A 17,403-nucleotide genomic window follows, 5' to 3' on the forward strand; every position below is an offset into this window, starting at 1 on the left:
GCAGGCACCTCCCGGTGATGCTGAGGAGCTTGCTGAAAGGAAAACACTAACTCTGCCGGATAAAGTCGCACGGCTAGCACTCTGTGACGTGCTGTCACGGCCTGGGGAACAAAATGGGCGGCTACCACTACCTACAGACGGATTCCCTAAATATCTACTGCAAGGACGGCTCGGTGGTTGTAGCCACGTTGTCACAGAGAGAAACGGACCGAGCCGTCCCTATGGCGGTGTCTGGGTTGTTCTCCTCTCTAAAAGTTACAAGTGGCCCCCGGAGGGTGTCCGGGGACAGAGGTGGGGGTCAGGAGTGCCACCCCGGCGGCGGCGGAGAGGCCGGAGCAGGTACGGTGGCGAGGGCTGCCCAGGAGGTGGCAACCGGGAGCCTCTTTACGGGACTGGAGCAAAGGTGGAGGGAGGCTCCCAGGAAAAAAAGGTGGCTGCCTTTAAGGTGGGTTTATTTGCCTGCCAGATGGGAAGTCTGTGACCAGCCCCTTTAAAAACAGGTAAAGGCAGTAAGGCTTCTCCACCCACTTGCCTTGATCTTTCATCATAACTGTGGGCCAGGCAGGGAGGTTGTGCAATGTGTGCGCTGCCGTCAGGAGGCTGCGGGAGAGGTTCATGCACTGCCAGCGGGAGCCAAAGCTCGGCGGAGGCCTGAGCCGGGAGAGCGGGCAGGGGCTGGCAGCCAGCCCCCCTCTCCAGCCAGCATGGAGCTGAGGACCTGGAGCGGCGGGATCAAGCTCTCCCTGGGGCTCTTTCTCTTTGGGGCTCTCCTTCCTCCCGAGGTGCCTGGGAAAGAAGGTAAGCGTGGGACCCGCTGGTGCCTCCGCCTGCAGGGTTGGGTTTGGGCGGGCAGGTAGAGAGGGACCTCTCTGAGGAGCAGGGAACAGGACCTGGCCTCCACGCATGGGGCCGAAGGGACACCACAGCCTGCCCAGAGGGAGCTGGAGAGGAACCGGGCTGTTTGGGGAGGGCTGGTGGCTGTTGGGGGGACAAAGGCCAGGAGCAAACCCCATCTGACTCTTGGTGGCTCAGTGAACTGAGCCCAGGTAAGTTCTCCCCCTCCCTCTCCACCCCCTCCCACGTTGAAGCACAAATGCCTCCGCTTATCCAGTGATCCAAAAGAATTCTGCCTCTGTTTGCCTTAAACATAAGCATTGCAGATAACAAGTTTAAACACAAACTCAGAAAGTTTCTGCCCCCCCCCAACACCCCCGCAGTTTCCTCCCGAAGCCCTCTTGGGAGTTAACCCTTGTGAGCAAGCGGACAGTCATTTTTTTGAAGGCTTGGAAGGTGAGGCAGTCTCTTTCATCTAGCCCAGTGTTGGAAGGTAGAGCTGGGCTTTACAATTTCCTCTTCCATCTCTCCTTGTAAGACTCCCTTGCTTCCCTTCTCTGTTCCACTTAGTCCCTTTTATTAGATGTAGTGATCTTTTTTCCTTCCATCTTGGCAGTTGCGCAGTGGTTATGAAACAAGTAGGGAATGGGAATTTTAATAGAGAGGTGAGAAGAGTAAATCTCTGTCCTGTTCGCTGCCTCCTCCTGCAGTTAATTCCTGACAGAGACTTCTAGTCTCTGCTTTACACAGGGAAAGGTGTTGGGGCTTTTCCATCCCAAGGACAGCCCTCTCCTTTGCTGCTTCAGGCTCTCGATGGAGAGGACTTAGTCATAACTGGCAGTTCAGCCATGGGCTCATCTCAGACACTGTGAGTGCTGCGTGCTCTATTAAAGCGTTCTTGACAAGCACATTTGTATTAAGGATCCAGCTACATGGATGCAGCGAGGTGACATTGTGGAGAAGGCCAGCCCAGGTGAGAAGTAACATAAGGTAGCTCCACGCAGGCTCTGGTTTCCGTAAGTGTGTGACCAGTAGTTGGCAGTAACACTCAGGGACTTCTCTCCCAACTTCTGCCCTATCTCAACCATCTCATTTGGGCTGTGTCTGTGATCCACTCCTCCTTAACGCATCTATCTGGGAACAGCTCATTTCCCTGGCGTCCTCTCTTATCTGAAGTCTTTCTTCTTTTTGGGGCGATCTCCTCCCATGTGGCTGGACAGCCACATGAGATTCCTAGCAGTGAGGCTCTGGACCAAAGAGCTGGTAGCTCCAGAGTACTCCCTGTGGTCTTGTAGTCTTGCTGACTCATTAGTCCTTTCCTTGGAGGATCCCCGTTGTGGGTTTCACTTTGAGAGGTACTGCCTGAGAGTGGACTTCACCCCCTCCGGTGAGCACTTGGCAGCTGAAGGAGCTGCTGCTGGCGGTGCAGTGGCATGGCACATGGCACACGGGCTCTGCAAGGTTCCCGTCCCGGCCGCTGCCGAGTTCCTTTTCCCTTGCTCTGATAGAACTTGCCATTCAGCCCCTCTCACTTCCACATCACTGCTGCAGGCCTGAAGTGCGTGGGATAGATATTATCTGGGTGACGGTTCTGGAAGGACAGGCTACCTCACCCTGAGAGTTTTTGGAGCCAACAACACAGGAACAGTATCTCAAACAGGGAGACTGAGAGCAGGAGGGAAGTGAGTGAGGAGCCTTGTCTGGACAGGGAGTCTGTGGCTAGGAAGGTTTTGCCATATGACCATGCTGTGAACACCGCGAACTTGCAAAACCTGGATTCCTGCTTTTCCCTTCTCCCAATCCCGAAAGGGTGTTTCAGAGGTGAGAACAGCAGTGCAATCCCTCTTATCTCTGATTCTGGGCCCGCAGCCTGCTTCCTCATTCCACAGGACTTTTGCTGATCTGCACTTTACACTCTATTACTTGTAGTTGGCAGGCAGTATTTGTAAAGCAGTCAGATGAGGGGGAGGAAATCTGGTTATTTAAATACCATTTAAATATTTTCCCCCTCCTACCTTTCACCCCCAAATTCTTTTCTGAGATGTTTAGAAATGACCCCTCTGAATACACCCACAGGAATCTAAAAGGGAATCCAAGGAATTTTTCCTGTTTCCTGTGCTCCCGAAGTGGGGCTGCAATAGGTGCACCGAAACCAGTAGTCTGTCCTGGCAGCACCGGCAGACCCAAAGGCAGGCACGAAGCTGCACATCCAGCAGCACGACTTACTCCAACTCCTCTCCCTTCTCCCAGTTTGCCTACAAAGTGATACATTTTTAATTTCTCTTCAGATCAAGACTTGAGGACAAACCCTGATCGCATTTTCAAATTTCTTTGAGGGCTAAAAATGAACGTACTGCTGAATTTCTCCTTTGTCACATGGCTAGAGAGGTGGGCCCGTGCAAACCTCATGAAGTTCGACAAGGCCAAGGTCCTGCACTTGGGTCAGGACAATCCTCATTATCAATACAGGCTGGGGGATGATGTGATAGGGAGCAGCCCTGCGGAAAAGGGCTTGGGGGTACTGGTGGATGAAAAACTGGACATGAGCCAACAGTGTGCACTCGCAGCCCAGAGGGGCCAATCGCATCCCGGGCTGCATCAAAAGAACCGTGGCCAGCAGATCCAGAGAGGTGATTCTGCCCCTCTACTCTGCTCTCGTGAGACCCCACCTGGAGTACTGTGTCCAGCTCTGGAGCCCTCAGCACAGGAAGGACATGGACCTGTTGGAGCGGGTCCATGAGGAGGGCCACAAGGATGATCCGAGGGCTGCAGCACCTCTCCTATGAAGACAGGCTGAGAAAGTTGGGGTTGTTCCGCCTGGAGAAAAGAAGACTCCAGGGAGACCTTATAGTGACCTTCCAGTACCTGAAGGGGGCCTACAAGAAAGCTGGGGAGGGGCTGTTTGCAATGGCATGTAGCGATAGGACGAGGGGCAATGGCTTTAAACTAGAGCAGGGTGGGTTTAGATTAGACATGAGGAAGAAGTTCTTTACAATGAGGGTGGTGAAACACTGGAACCTGTTGCCCAGAGAGGTGGTGGAGGCCCCATCCCTGGAGACATTCAAGGCCAGGCTTGATGAGGCTCTGAGCAACCTGATCTAGTTGAAGATGTCCCTGCTTACTGCAGGGGGGTTGGACTAGATGCCCTTTAAAGGCCCCTTCCAACCCAACACATTCTATGGTTCTCTGACTCCAGGAGCCAAGTCTTAACAAAGCCATGTGGGGCAATTCTGCAAGAGGCCTCAATGCTATGGCCAGGAGCTGTTATTCTCTTGCTGTCATGGCTAAAACAGTCGTGGGGGGGAGAGAGTGAAATGATTTCCAGGCCACCATCAGATGGTGGTCAGCCTGGGTCAGAGGTAGAAGGTCCAGCAGTTTGAGCAACTGATGCATCTCATGGCTTTTGGGTACTCTGATGGTGGAAAGTCCCTTCTATGACTTCACACTGCCTCTGTAGTTTCCCACTGTGCTTCAAGCACTGAATAGTACCCCCAGGGGACACTGATTGATCTTTTGTGTTGGTAATTTATTTGATCTCCTGCCTCTTCATTCATTTTGTCTGCTGCCTTCCTATTCCAAGCAAAGCTGTATTCAGCTGCTAATGCTGGATTCCCATTTCAATAGGCTTCAGCCTCCTGCTCCCATTTTGGGGCAGCTCTAGGAAGCAAAAATTTGTCGGGGTTGCATTTTTTCTGGATGTGTGTGGGTGTTACTTTAGAGGAGGGTGGAAGAGAAGGGGTTCTTTTACATGAGGAAAACCTTTTAACTCCTGACTAGCTGCACTGTCTTGTATCTTCCCATCCTTCTTCTATCTGTGCTTTTTGAAGGTAAAAGGTCACAAAGGAATGGGGCTGTGGGCTCAAGGAAGTGCCAACTTTGTCTTCTGTGACAGGACAAGGATGAAGCCATTCCACAAGCTGTAAGAGCTGGTTCACTGATTTTACTTTTTTTTCCTCTGTTTTTCAGTGGATCTGCTCGACACAAGCACTGCGCAGGGTGAACTGGGCTGGCTTCCAGACCCTCCCGAAGTAGGGGTGAGTACGCACGTTCAAGGAAGGGGAGCCACTGGGAGTACTAAATGATGGAAAAGCATAATCCAACTTGAAATTTCACCCTGCCTCTCACAATCGGGCTTCTGCAGCTCCACCCTCTCCTGGACATTGTATGCTTTGTAAGTCTATCATCTCCCTTGCAGCCTCTTCACCTCTGCAGCCTCATCCACTAGCCAGCTGTTTGAGGTCTAATGCCTCATTGACTTCCAGTGGCTGGTCCGATGCCTGTTGACTGCCAGTAGCCCTCAGTGATTAAACATGTCCTTGAAATACATTGCTTCCACGAAGTAATAAACGTTAATAGAGAAAAGAGAAAAAAAATCAAATCATCACCCAGTTTTTCATCCTAACATGTTGCAAATACATCTTATGTCTCCTTTTCCGGGCAAATAGCCATGGCAGAAGTATTTCTGTCTCCAAGTCTCTTATGAATTTAGAATCTTTGTCTGTTTAAGGCTGTTCTGTCCTTTTTCCTCTTGAGTATTGAACCGAATGATTCAGTTGTACAAATTTTTTAACTCAGCAGCTGACTGAAGAAATAACTGTTAACTCATGGGGCAGAACTCTGGTCTACTGGGTGGGCTGCAGGGTCCTAGGACTTTACACCCAGCCCTAATGCTGTGTTTGGCCCCAACAGCTGATAACGAGAGAGGCATTTCCCTTTGTTTCATGACTGTAAAATTGAGTTGATGGAAGTGCTTCAAAATCTACTCCTGAAACCACTGCAAAATTGGACCCCAAAAGACAGCTGGGTTCTCAGCTATTTTTGTACAAGTACAGCTATTTTGTGCGAAGTACAGTTGAGCAGTCCCTCTAGCGTCACAACCTACGTTATCGAAGATGGTTTCCTTTGTAACAGCAGGACTGTGGGAGTGGTGGAAGGAAGGCACAAAGGAAAGGGAATTCAGGGACTGCGCTGCAGTAGTTAGAAGGACGTATGTTAACATATAGTTCCAGTGCCTCATCCATGCTCTTGTCTTTCTAGCAAGCCCCAAGTTCTCCTGTGGAGAAAGAGTCTTTACCCTTGCTGCTTATAAAGCAGACCTTGGTTCAGCCTGTTCCTAACTCATTTTCATAACTTTCTTCTGTAATGCACTGTGGCTGGTTTAAATTCACCCCAGCCTCCTACTCCTGGTAGTTTTGCTGGGTGAACTGGAGCCAGACTGCGAGGTTCTCCTATACTCGCGTAACTGCATTTGTTTCATTCGTACAGCTGTTTTGGTTGTTATTATTATTATTATTATGATACCCTACTCAAAACAGGTGCCCTAGTGAGACATACATGTAGATCGCGTTTTGCCCATTGTTCCCTTTGTTGTCCCCATCAACTGTCTGTATGGTAATTTTAACCCAATACTAGGCTGCAGGCATGTTTCAGGATGAAGTCTGCCTCTTCAAGAGATGGGAAAAAAACACTGAAAAGTGCATTCTAAAAATAATCTGATAGAAAGATGACAAAAGCTTTGTTACAGAACACCTGTTTTTTGCACAGTTGGTTCACAGCAGTGCTAGGAGCTGGCATACCCTTCTGCTTGTGCCACATCTGCTTTTTAAAATATGTATATTTAAAATATAGTAGTTGTAACTGGGAATTGTAGAAGGTGCTGAGAAACACGGCCTGAGAGCAATCTAAACTAATAGATCAGGATACTGATGACCGATAAACTCACAGAGGATGAAGAATAGATTCTTTGACTTCTAGTGAGCAACTCTTTTGCAGGGGTTTGTCTAATTACATCATTTCCCAATAACTGTTAGGTGGAAGGCTGACAAATTGCCACAAGGAAAAAGGGAACAATGGGCGATTCTCTTGGAATCAGAACTTTGAACAATTGTTTCTGAAATTATTCTTCCAAAATGAAGAAGTAAATACGTTTGAAAGAGAACTGAGATTAATTCAGAACATTTTTTGACACAAAAGAGCTAAGATTAATACTGAATACTCTGACTAGCTTGATTAGTAACAGAGTGGAAACATCTGAGCTGTACTGCATACAGATTTGAAGGGTAGCTGCTTGCTACCTAACCTCAGATGCCACAGATCTCTCATCTGTGAGCTGGATTTGTGTCAATATGCTTATCACAGAGGAGGAATTTGCTGTGAGGAATTTTCATTCTTTATATGAACAAGGTCTCCGAGGCATAGCCCAGAAGAGGTTGGATAATTCTGCGGAGGCAGAATTACACCTTTTTTTTCTCCTCACTTTTAGCCAATGACAGTGGATGAAGTGGCTTGTTGTGTGTGATTGTTTCATGGTCAGACGTGGTCTGTATCCAGTATAGATAATGCTTTCTGTTAACACATGCTCAGCCTAAGAACACCGAGCTGTATACCAGTCAGTTTTGGACAGTAGGAGTCAATTTTCTGGACTTCTAGAGCACATTAACTGGCACTGAAATCTTGCCTCAGCTTAAAGAAAGTCTTTAAGTGAAAGTGTCTGTACCTTAAGTAAAGTGTCTGTAGAAGTTTGTTTGCTAAAAGGTTTGCGCTAGCTTGCTTTGTAGTAGCTGTTTAGAAAGGGTTTCATTCATTTTAGGCTGTTACTTGAAACTAGGTGTATTGGGTTAGCGTGGCAAGGTTTTGGTAGCAGAGGGGGCTTTTCTGAGAAGCTGCTAGAAGCTTCCCCTATGTCTGATACAGCCAATGCTAGCTGGCTCCAAGATGGACCCGCGGCTGGCTGCGGCTGAGCCCATCAGTGATGGTGGTAGGGCCTCTGGGATAACAAATTTAAGAAGGGGGAAAAGCTGCTGCACAAAAACGGCAGCTGGAGAGAGGAGAATATGTGAGAGAAAGGACTCTGCAGTCACGAAGGTCAGTGAAGAAGGAGGGGGAGGAGGTGTTCCAGTCACCGGAGCAGAGATTCCCCTGCAGCCTGTGGTGAAGACAGGCTGTCCCCCTGCAGCCCACGGAGGTTAACGGTGGAGCAGATATCCACGTGCAGCCTGTCGAGGAGCCCATGCCAGATTAGGTGGATGCACCCGAAGAAGGCTGTGACCCTGTGGGAAGCCCATGCTGGAGCAGACTCCTGGCAGGACCTGTGGACACATGGAGAGAGGAGACCACACTGGAGCAGGTTTGCTGGCAGGACTTGTGACCCCGTGGGTGACCCACACTGGAGCAGTCTGTTCCTGGAGGACTGCACCCTGTGGAAGGGACCCACGCTGGAGCAGTTTGTGAAGAACTGTAGCCTGTGGGAAGGACCCATGTTGGAGAAGTTCATGGAGGACTGTCTCCTGTGGGAGAGACCCCACACTGGAGCAGGGGAAGAGTGTGAGGAGCCCCCCCGAGGAGGAACGAGCAGCAGAGACAATGTGTTATGAACTGACCGCAACCCCCATTCCCTACCCCCCTGCGCTGCTTGCGGGGAGGAGGCAGAGAATTCAGGAGTGAAGTTGCGCCTGGGAAGAAGGGAGAGGGGTGGGGAAGGTGTTTTAAGATTTGGCTTTATTTCTCATTATCTTACTCTGATTTGATTGGTAATAAATTAAACTAAATTCCCCCAGGCAAGTCTGTCTTGCCCATGATGGTAATTAGTGAATGATCTCTCCCTGTCCTTATCTTGACTTTCATTATATTTTTTTCTCCCCATGTCCAGCTGAGGAGGGGAGTGATAGAGCGGCTTTGGTGAGCACCCAGCATCCAGACAGGGTCAACCCACCGCACTAGGTCCTTAAAAACTAGGACCTTAAAAAGGCAGATTGTAGTTCCTATAATCACTTTCTTATCTTTCATACCACACCCCCCTCCATCATCTAACAAAACCCTAATTTTTTTGTCTTTGAACTTTTGAGATAGCAATGCCAGTTGGGCGTGGGAAGGTGTATTACAGCACTAGGGATAGATTCATTTTAACATATATCAGAGAGCGAATGGCGATCACTTTGAAGGTGTCAGGAGTCTAGAATTTACTTGCTCTGACACTTCTTCAAGGCTCCCCATGCTGCACAAACAGCCTGGCTACTTCAACTGATTTAAAAAATCACTGAAACGGTCCAAAAAGGACTTCTCAAATCCCCTCACGAACAAATTCAGTTTACCGGCCATAGTAGCATTGCTTCTCGGCAGCTTGTAAAATAACGGTATAAAAAGTTATTTATGCCTATTTTGCTTCCATGTATAATTGCATCAGCTTTGAACAGATGGTAATTGGAAATCATGTTATCCTCTTGCATTTTTCTTTTAATAGACAAGGCCCTGAGCAACCCAGCCTGCCTTTGAAGTTGGCCTTTGCTGTGAGCAGGGGACTGGAGTAGAGACCCAAAGGTCCCTTCCCACCTAAAGCTTTCTGTGTTTACCTGATAGTTTTGCACTTTGTTTGTTAGCATTCTGAGCTTGCATTTTTAGCCTAGGCACAAAAGGTCCTTCCAGTTTTACCTGATTTGATGTTTTGAATGCTGTAATATCTATTCCTATGGATTTTCTGTATCAGTTTATGGAGACCTACGACACAACGTACTGGGCAATCCAATATTTGTCTGTAGTTGCTATCACTATTTCACCCCTCGCTTGTGGGCCTATCTTGCAATTTTCCTTTTGTCCACTATTTCCAATTTCTTTTTTGTGTGTGTGAATAGTATTTGCATAATCCAGTCATACTTTCATGGGTATATGTGACTACTTAAGTTCTTAGCCATTTGTACTGTCGGATGCTGCATACTGGGCCTCTCAATATGGCTTTCTGTCTCTATGCTGTTGAGTGGATTGTAAATTAAACACACTTTATTCTTTTTTAGCTGGTGTGTTTTCTTGGAAGGCAGGCTCTCACCAGTTCTGCAGTTGTCTTTGCTTGTAAAAGAGTCCTTTTTCACAGTACCTTTGTTTTTAAATTGGATATCTGTTATTTCAGGAGTGACATGAACTCCGCTGCTGCCACTAATTGCCAAACTGTGTTATATTTATTACATATTAAAGGTTCAGCAATGCTCAGTTCTCAACAGGTAGCTGGTTTATGGATCTTATTTTTCCCAAATGATATTCCTGCATGAATCATAGTATTATTAAAGCTTCCAGGTGATTTTCTTAGTTGCCTTTCTAGGCAGCCATTGTTTGCAATCTCATATCCATGGTGAGATGGAGGACATAATTTTTTCTGCCTGTTCCTTACCCTTGCTGGCTTCCACACATACTTCAAAGTGCTGCTATCAGTTTTATATTTTCTACCAGGTCTCCCTGTGTGCATGTGTCCTGATATGCTCAATTTTTTCAAAGTCTACCTTCACACAGGACTAAGGATCTGCATTTAACCCCATTGATCTAACATATCCCAGACGATATTCATAAATAGCCACTAACTGCAACTATTGTGGCTCCAAAAACACTTGAAAAACTTTGGAAATTATGTAATTCTTGAGCAGTTCTTCACCCCATGTTTCACGGGAAGTCTGATTGTGAATAGAGCAGCTGCCAAAGCTATGTGAATACAATTTGAGTAAGCCAGTGCTTAGATTTTATTTTTTTTATGCTGTTATTTTTCTATTAAATCCCAGGCGTAGTACAAATTCTGCACTGCTCAACTGTTTTCTTTAGCTATTAGACTAGATCAAGTACCTGGGACCTGTCGGCAAGTTTTGTATCACTGACCACACAACAATGTTCACATGCCTCCGGGTTCTAGCAAGGCGAGATACTGTTCCACCGGCCTAAGAGGTCCTAGATGTTAGTAGCAGCTGATGGCTGGTTTCCATTTCCACCACTTCTGCTCAGACAGATAGGCCTGGTTGCAGGAGTTGAATGCACCATTAGCAAGTTTGCTGATGATACCAAACTGGGAGGTGCTGTTGACTCTCTTGAGGGACAAGGGGCTTTGCAGAGGGATCTAGATAGATTGGAGCATTGGGCGATGATTAACAGGGTGGAATTTAACAAGTTGAAATGCCGGATTCTGTACCTGGGATGGAGTAACGCGGGGCATAAGTATAAAGTGGGAGAGGCATGGCTGCAGAGCAGCCCTGCAGAAAGGGATCGCTGGTTGGCAGCAGGCTCAATAGGAGCCAGCAGTGTGCCCTGGCAGCCAAGAGGGCAACCCGCATCCTGGGGTGCATCAAACACAGCATCACCAGCTGGTCAAAAGAGGCGATTATCTTGCTGTATTCAGCGTTGGTGCAGCCTCACCTGGAGTGCTGTGTGCAGGTCTGGGCCCCACAATTTAAAAAGGATGTGAAGGTCCTTGAATACCTCCAGAGGAAGGCAACAAAGCTGGTGAAAAGCCTGGAAGCAATGTCCTATGAGGAGTGGCTGAGGACTTTGGGCTTGTCTAGTTTGGAGAAAAGGAGGCTAAGGGGCAACCTCACTGCTGTCTGCAGCTTCCTGAGGAGGGGAAGTGGAGAGGGAGGTGCTGAGCTCTTCTGCCTGGGATCCAGTGATAGGATGTGTGGGAATGGGTCAAAGCTGCACCTGGACTTCTTTACTGAGCGGGTGGTCAAACACTGGAACAGGCTTCCTAGAGAGGTGGTTGATGCCCTGTGTCTGTCAGTGTTGAAGAGGTATTTGGACAATGTCCTTAATAACGTGCTTTAACGTGGTCAGCCCTGAATTGGTCAGACAGTTGGACTAGATGACTCTTTTAGGTCTCTTCCAGTTGAAATAATCTATTCTATTCTATTCTATTCTATTCTGTTCTATTCTATATGAAGGAATAGTGTTGCAGGCCACACAGCCCTCAATCTGCAAGTGATTCCAGCGCGGCACTCCTATTTCTTTAAAACTGGGCAGTTCACTTAATCAGACTTCTTGGTATCTTACTCAGATAGTCTTACCTGGAATGAATCTCAGCCAATCATCTGTTTGTACCACCCAAAGGTGGTGTGAAAAATAACCATCAGAAATGCTATTGTGTGCATCTCTTCCCACAACTGTTGACAATGCATGTCCTTTAAGATCTAACTCAAAGGGATGTCATCACCTCTGAGCCTGGAACAGAGCAGCAGTATCAGGCATAGGGGATTAGCTCTTCCAAGGGAACAGGATCTGTATAGAAATAAGGGACAAAAGCCTAGTAAAGTCAACAACTAACTGGAAATGGGAACAGCTCTGGCTTCAGGGTCATATCCTGACGTGCCCTGCTGCTGTTGATATGCAGACTGGTGGAGATATTTGATGATATTCTGTCAAGTGAAAATTAGTTATTTTGTGTGGATTTGGGTGAGAAGTAAAAAAAATGTTATGCATATTCAGATATATTTCACTTTACTCAAAGGGGTAAGAGGGGGGAGTAAAAAAGAAAGTGAGATGAGAGGAAGTAAAGTGTAAATTAATAACTGTACCGTAGGCCAGATTGCATGAGCCACCAACCAGGTAGCTGAGGATGAAGTCACTGCCACAGATCCAGGCAGCAATCCCAGCTACTGAACTCACTGTTGTGACCTGAAGGGCAGAAAAGACTGAGCCAATGCAAAGATGCCGTACAACCATGACATGCAACACCACGGCTGCTCAGGCAGTACAGTGATGACAGCACCGTTGCCTGGGAGCTTTGGGAAGCTGATTCACCCTTTTATAGCTGTTGAATGAGAGTGGACAAGGTTCACTGAACTTCCTCACGTCAACACAAAAGCGCCGCAAGTCAGATGGAGCTTTGAGACGAGTCTGCCTATAGCAAGGTCCTCCAAGAAGACTAACAGGCTATTTAAAGTAAAAAACAAAACAACTTTTATTATAATACCAACCAAAATACTGGTGAGTTTCCAGGCAGGCAGATTAGAAAGGAAAGGCTTTATATTTTTTGTTGCCTGCTTTGTCCTTACTGGATGGGCCAGTACGGACCCAATGGAAGTACGATTCTTATGATCTCAGAGGCAGAGTTGCAGAAAAAAGTGCCCATTCCCTCTGATTTCTTGAAAGGTTATTTCTGTTGCTTCTGAGGCCTAGTTTCTGGCTTCTCTATGCTTGACCTGGAGCCTGCCAGCTCCTCACTGTGAATTTCGTGCTGCCATCTCCTGCAGTTTCTTTTCTCCAAGCAGGTTTGATCATCTCCAAGAAAAGGCACAATTACCCTGTCCCTCTGTAGGATTCCACCTGATCTGTCACTCATCTGTAATGGGAACCTATGCAAACAGAGCAGATATTGCCCATTGCCATCACAGTAACTTCCCAGGTTCTCTGTAAATACTGGAAGTGTATTTGACACACCATATAAAACCATAACTCACACCATACAAAGCCCTTTGCCTTCGAAAAAAACCAACAACGAAATCACTTCCATTTACAATGGATCCTATGTGATGTACAACGTAATGCAAAAATAACATTAGAGCGGACATTTGCTTTATTGGTAACACGACTTTAGCCAAGAACTCTGAACTCTTAAGATGCACCATCTGATTTTCCACTCCTGTCCTTTTTGTAGTTATTGGTATTGTTGGTGGGTGTTAGCAAGGTAGGTATATACAAAACAAGTGTTCCAAAATACCTAGGTGAAATGTTGGACTAGAGTATCATTATCCCTTAACTAATAGCATCAGTTGTGACCAGAACTGTTTTCATGCAAGACCTTAATGTGGCCAGACAGTTCAGAGAATGAGCAGACAGCAGAATCTGGGTTTGATAAACAGGTTCTGTAATCAATGCGCTGGAGCTCCGTGGCTCACATTAGCACCTTATCTTCCCGTAAGAACCTGAGTACAAGTTAAATTGGAAGGAGATGGGTGGGATGGAGACCTAGTGCCCTAAAGGACAAGTAATTACATAATGCAGTTGCTCCTCCCTGAAAATAATCAATGCATCATTGTGGGGAAAAAGTATATCATCCCACCCAGAAAGATACTGCAGACAAGTAAACATCGCTTCTATGTTCAGTTGTGTCAAAGACTCCATGATGGTGTGATGAAACCAAACTTCCCTGACCATTGCCAAAAGATCAAAGAAATAAAAGCAGACTCTCTGCTGTTCTCAGATCTAAAGTTATAGGACTCATGAAGTTAAGTGTCTAGATGTCACCATACTTCTTTCATCATCATCATCTAAATTGTCTTCCACAGCAGCAAAAGAACTTGCAAGAGTATTGAGAAATGTTCAGTAAAGGGTCACAGAAACTTCATTCTGGAATACTGTCAAAGCACCACTGTGGTGCTGCTATTTTGGACTGGCTGGTCTAGCTTTACCTACTGACAGGTTTTTGTGAGGTGTATTTTAGCTGCAGAGAAGCTGTTCGTCATACCACGGCAGCTATCAGCAAGATGAGTCTATTGTCAGAGTCTTTCCTTTGAGGCAATATGCTAAGAATGCAGTACAGCTGAACCTGTAACGTACAACTGCCTTCAACTCTGAATCTATTCCAGGAAGAGTTTTTTTGGTTACGGTAGTATGCAAATGCTACTATACAAAAGTCAAATAGACTCCACAGGCAAAAGTGCTGCCAGGGGAAGGAGACAGAAACCATTCAGCAGTGCGGGTTCTGCTAGCTGGTTTCAGGCTTGGGACACCACTGATGTATTGCTGCTGAAAAAGATGCTGTTTTGGGGCCCTGCAATTTTTCTTTAGGAGGAGATTCCATGGATTAAAATAGCACTCTGAATTCTGTTGCAAATTACAGGGGCACGGGTACACTGTCGCTGGCTGTACTAACTCAGCAGGCCTTTTCATCCTAGTGCATTTGTTTAGCCCAAAGTTAAACAAGTTATTGGTTTTCGGTATACGAACTCCTAACTTATCCAGTGGAGACATGCATCTTAGTTTAGTAACTTTAAGCCAACTGGCAAGATGCTTGCCTTGTTGTTGCCTTCTGTAAGTCTCTCGAAAAAAGCGCGGTGCCTTTCCTCAGGGGTCTGCAGACCACAGACTGGAAGACACTGTGCTAAGCTAATGTGAAGACAAGTGAAATATAGGTCACAGCAGGCAGGCTCTTATCTGAAAGGAGACAGGGCAAGTCCCTGGCAAGCTGGAAACGGAGACAGCGTTACTGTTGTGAGCCACAGGCTCTTCTGAGCCTAACGATTTGCAATACTGTCACAGGCTGTTGCCTCTGTTACTGGTAGCCTACCTCTTTAATAGCAACGCTGACATTTGTATTCATCATCATAAAAAATTTGTTGGTTTTTCTTACACATAAAAAAGAATAAAACCAAAAGTAACTGCTCTATTGATGCCTGCAGAGGCTGAGACAGTAGCTCCAAGAAGACATATGGACTGTCTCAGTTTGTTTCCATTTTATACCTTATGGCAGATCCAAGGAACAGTAGCCCACAAATGGATGGAGGAATCCCAGGTTGTCCTAGATAGGCTCCTTGACACAGACCTAACCTAGAGAAGGCTCATTTATAGAAAAAGCAAAGTAAGCCTTCCTTAGGCTTCAGAGCTTCAAACTGTTCAATCAATTCAGAGTCCATCACGGCAGATACTAAAAGGCGTGTACTTTATCTTATCTTTGGATCTTTACTCACAAGGCAGACCAAGCCAATAATGTTTACTACAAATATCTACTTGGCGCCCTTCCAGATTGTCATTCAAGTCGTTCTGAACTGCCTTCATAAAGACAGCTCGTCTCCACCACTGCTTTCTTTATATTTAATCCAACCTAGCAATGGGAGGAAAGTTGGCTTCCTTTTTCCCAAACTTGCAGTGTTCTGAGGTTATTGAGATAGTGCTGTTCTTTGAGGTTTTCATTCGCTTAACAGTTAATTGCTGTGCTGGAATTATTTTGCTCTGTATTATACCACCGGACCAAGACTTTCAAGAGCAAATCTCTGGAACTAAGTGCCTGTGTTAATATATGGGTTCCTGAGAAATGCATGAGAAAAACCCTTTTGTTTTCAAATCCAATGGCTACATCCTTAGACTTTTTAGAAAGTCAAGCTACTAATTTATGGCCCTCTCCTGAATGCACTTTTTTCTTAGCAACTTTTTAAGAATTCAAAAAGGTTTTAAAAGTTTAAAGACTAGTTTAAAGACAATTTAAACTTAAACTTAAAAAATAATTTAAATTTAAATGTGTTTAAAAGGAGTTTTAAAGAATTAAACAGTTTAAGAACTCTTTAGCTTGCTTGGAGCAGGGTGATCTGCTAGGTGATCTCCAAGGGTCCTTTCCAACCTGAGTCTTTCTGTGATTCTGAATCTCATGAGAAAGTTTTCTGTAGCATCATAAAATCACAGTTGACTCGCTGCTAAAATGAGGAAGTCTAACTACCACTGACCCCTACTTCTCCTAGAAGAACATTTCCCATTCTCTGGCCAAACTGATGACTGGAGTAAGCATACAGTTCTGGAATGAAATGGGTAGAAAGTTGTATTATCAAAGGAGGTTGATTCAATGTCATTGGCAGACAAACTGGAGAGCCGAGTAATTCATATTGATTGAGCCAGACTTTACCACACATGCTAATTAAGAACATTACATTAAAAATCTGAGGCATACATTTTGATTTTGCAGCAGATTCTTTGAGGATGTGAGACAGTTGCCTAGTGACTTCTGGACTCATCACCCTTTCATTAAGTGTTGTATGTAACAGTTTTCCTCTACTGCTTTGAATTTAAAAGCTTCACTGAATAATGAAAAGAAGTCACAAGCATATTTAACAATGGTTCTGTATTGTTAGCATAACTAATATCCTCATTTTACTTCCTTTACCCATCAGCAGTAGAGTCTAGAAAAACCAAGTCTGACTCCCTTGTTATTTCTTTGCACCACACTGCATATGAAACTGTGCAATAGGCAGGGCGAAGCATCTTTGCCCTGAAGAGCTCAGTCTGGAAGAAGCTGGGCTGAGATGAGCTAAAAAATATAGGAGTTAGCAGTTGGATTTTTTTCCAGCAGTAGAGTTGAAATGAAATTTTTCTGCTAGAGTTGTCACTACGGAAAATGAAGTTTTGGTCCTGTCTTACTTAAGTTTTGAAAATGGTATATTCAGGACATGCATCACAACAGCTTATGTCTTTTGGTGAGACATGCAAAAATTGCTTTCTGGTGACACTTGTCTGTGGCATTGCCTTAGGATAAACTGCTAATGGAAACTTGTCTGACTCTCGGCCTTCAAATGCAATTATGCATTTCCCATCAGCTTGGTGGAGGCAGACACCCACAGAAAAATGCTTCTAAAAGCCAGTCCTAACATTGGCAGTTTCTTATGAAAGCTACTTTGCTCTTATTCTCCTTTCTAACTTCTTTTCTTCTATTTCAATCTCCTTCAGGATGTGTTGTAAATTCAGTTATGTGGCATTTTCCAGAAGTTCTCCAATGAAATAGTGCAAGGGGTGATTGCCCCTTCTGGTTGATCAATTGGGACTGATCAGTCCGTTTCTCTCTCTTACTATCCTAAGTCCTTTGACCTCCGGTAAGTGAAATAAGTGCAAATCCTGTGTGGTGCAGGTATAAGACACCTGGATCAGATTAAGAGGGTGGGGTAACACTGGAGATGATTAATTAATTACGTGGAGAAAAAAGAAACAAGAAGGGACACATAGATATCATCCGCAGAACTTCCTGGGAGGAGACTGCTAGTATGCACTTAGGTAAATGTCTGAAATCAGCCAGATAGATAGGAGCTTGTGCTATCAGCAGGGCTTGCTGGCTTGGTGAAAGCACTC

At 45.7% G+C, this 17,403-nt stretch overlaps 1 protein-coding gene across 1 annotated transcript in view; it reads left to right on the forward strand.

The window, feature by feature from the left end:
* Nucleotides 1–596: 596 nt before the first annotated feature.
* The window catches only part of EPHA1 (EPH receptor A1), a 39,568-nt gene continuing 22,761 nt past the window's right edge, over nt 597–17,403 (forward strand). The window contains exons 1-2 of the mRNA XM_054183756.1: nt 597–798; nt 4,801–4,868. Coding sequence (XP_054039731.1) covers nt 705–798; nt 4,801–4,868 — 162 coding nt within the window. The 5' untranslated portion in view covers nt 597–704. The remainder of the gene's footprint in view (nt 799–4,800; nt 4,869–17,403) is intronic.

Source organism: Rissa tridactyla, chromosome 1, assembly GCF_028500815.1.
Source record: "Rissa tridactyla isolate bRisTri1 chromosome 1, bRisTri1.patW.cur.20221130, whole genome shotgun sequence".
Taxonomy (NCBI): domain Eukaryota; kingdom Metazoa; phylum Chordata; class Aves; order Charadriiformes; family Laridae; genus Rissa; species Rissa tridactyla.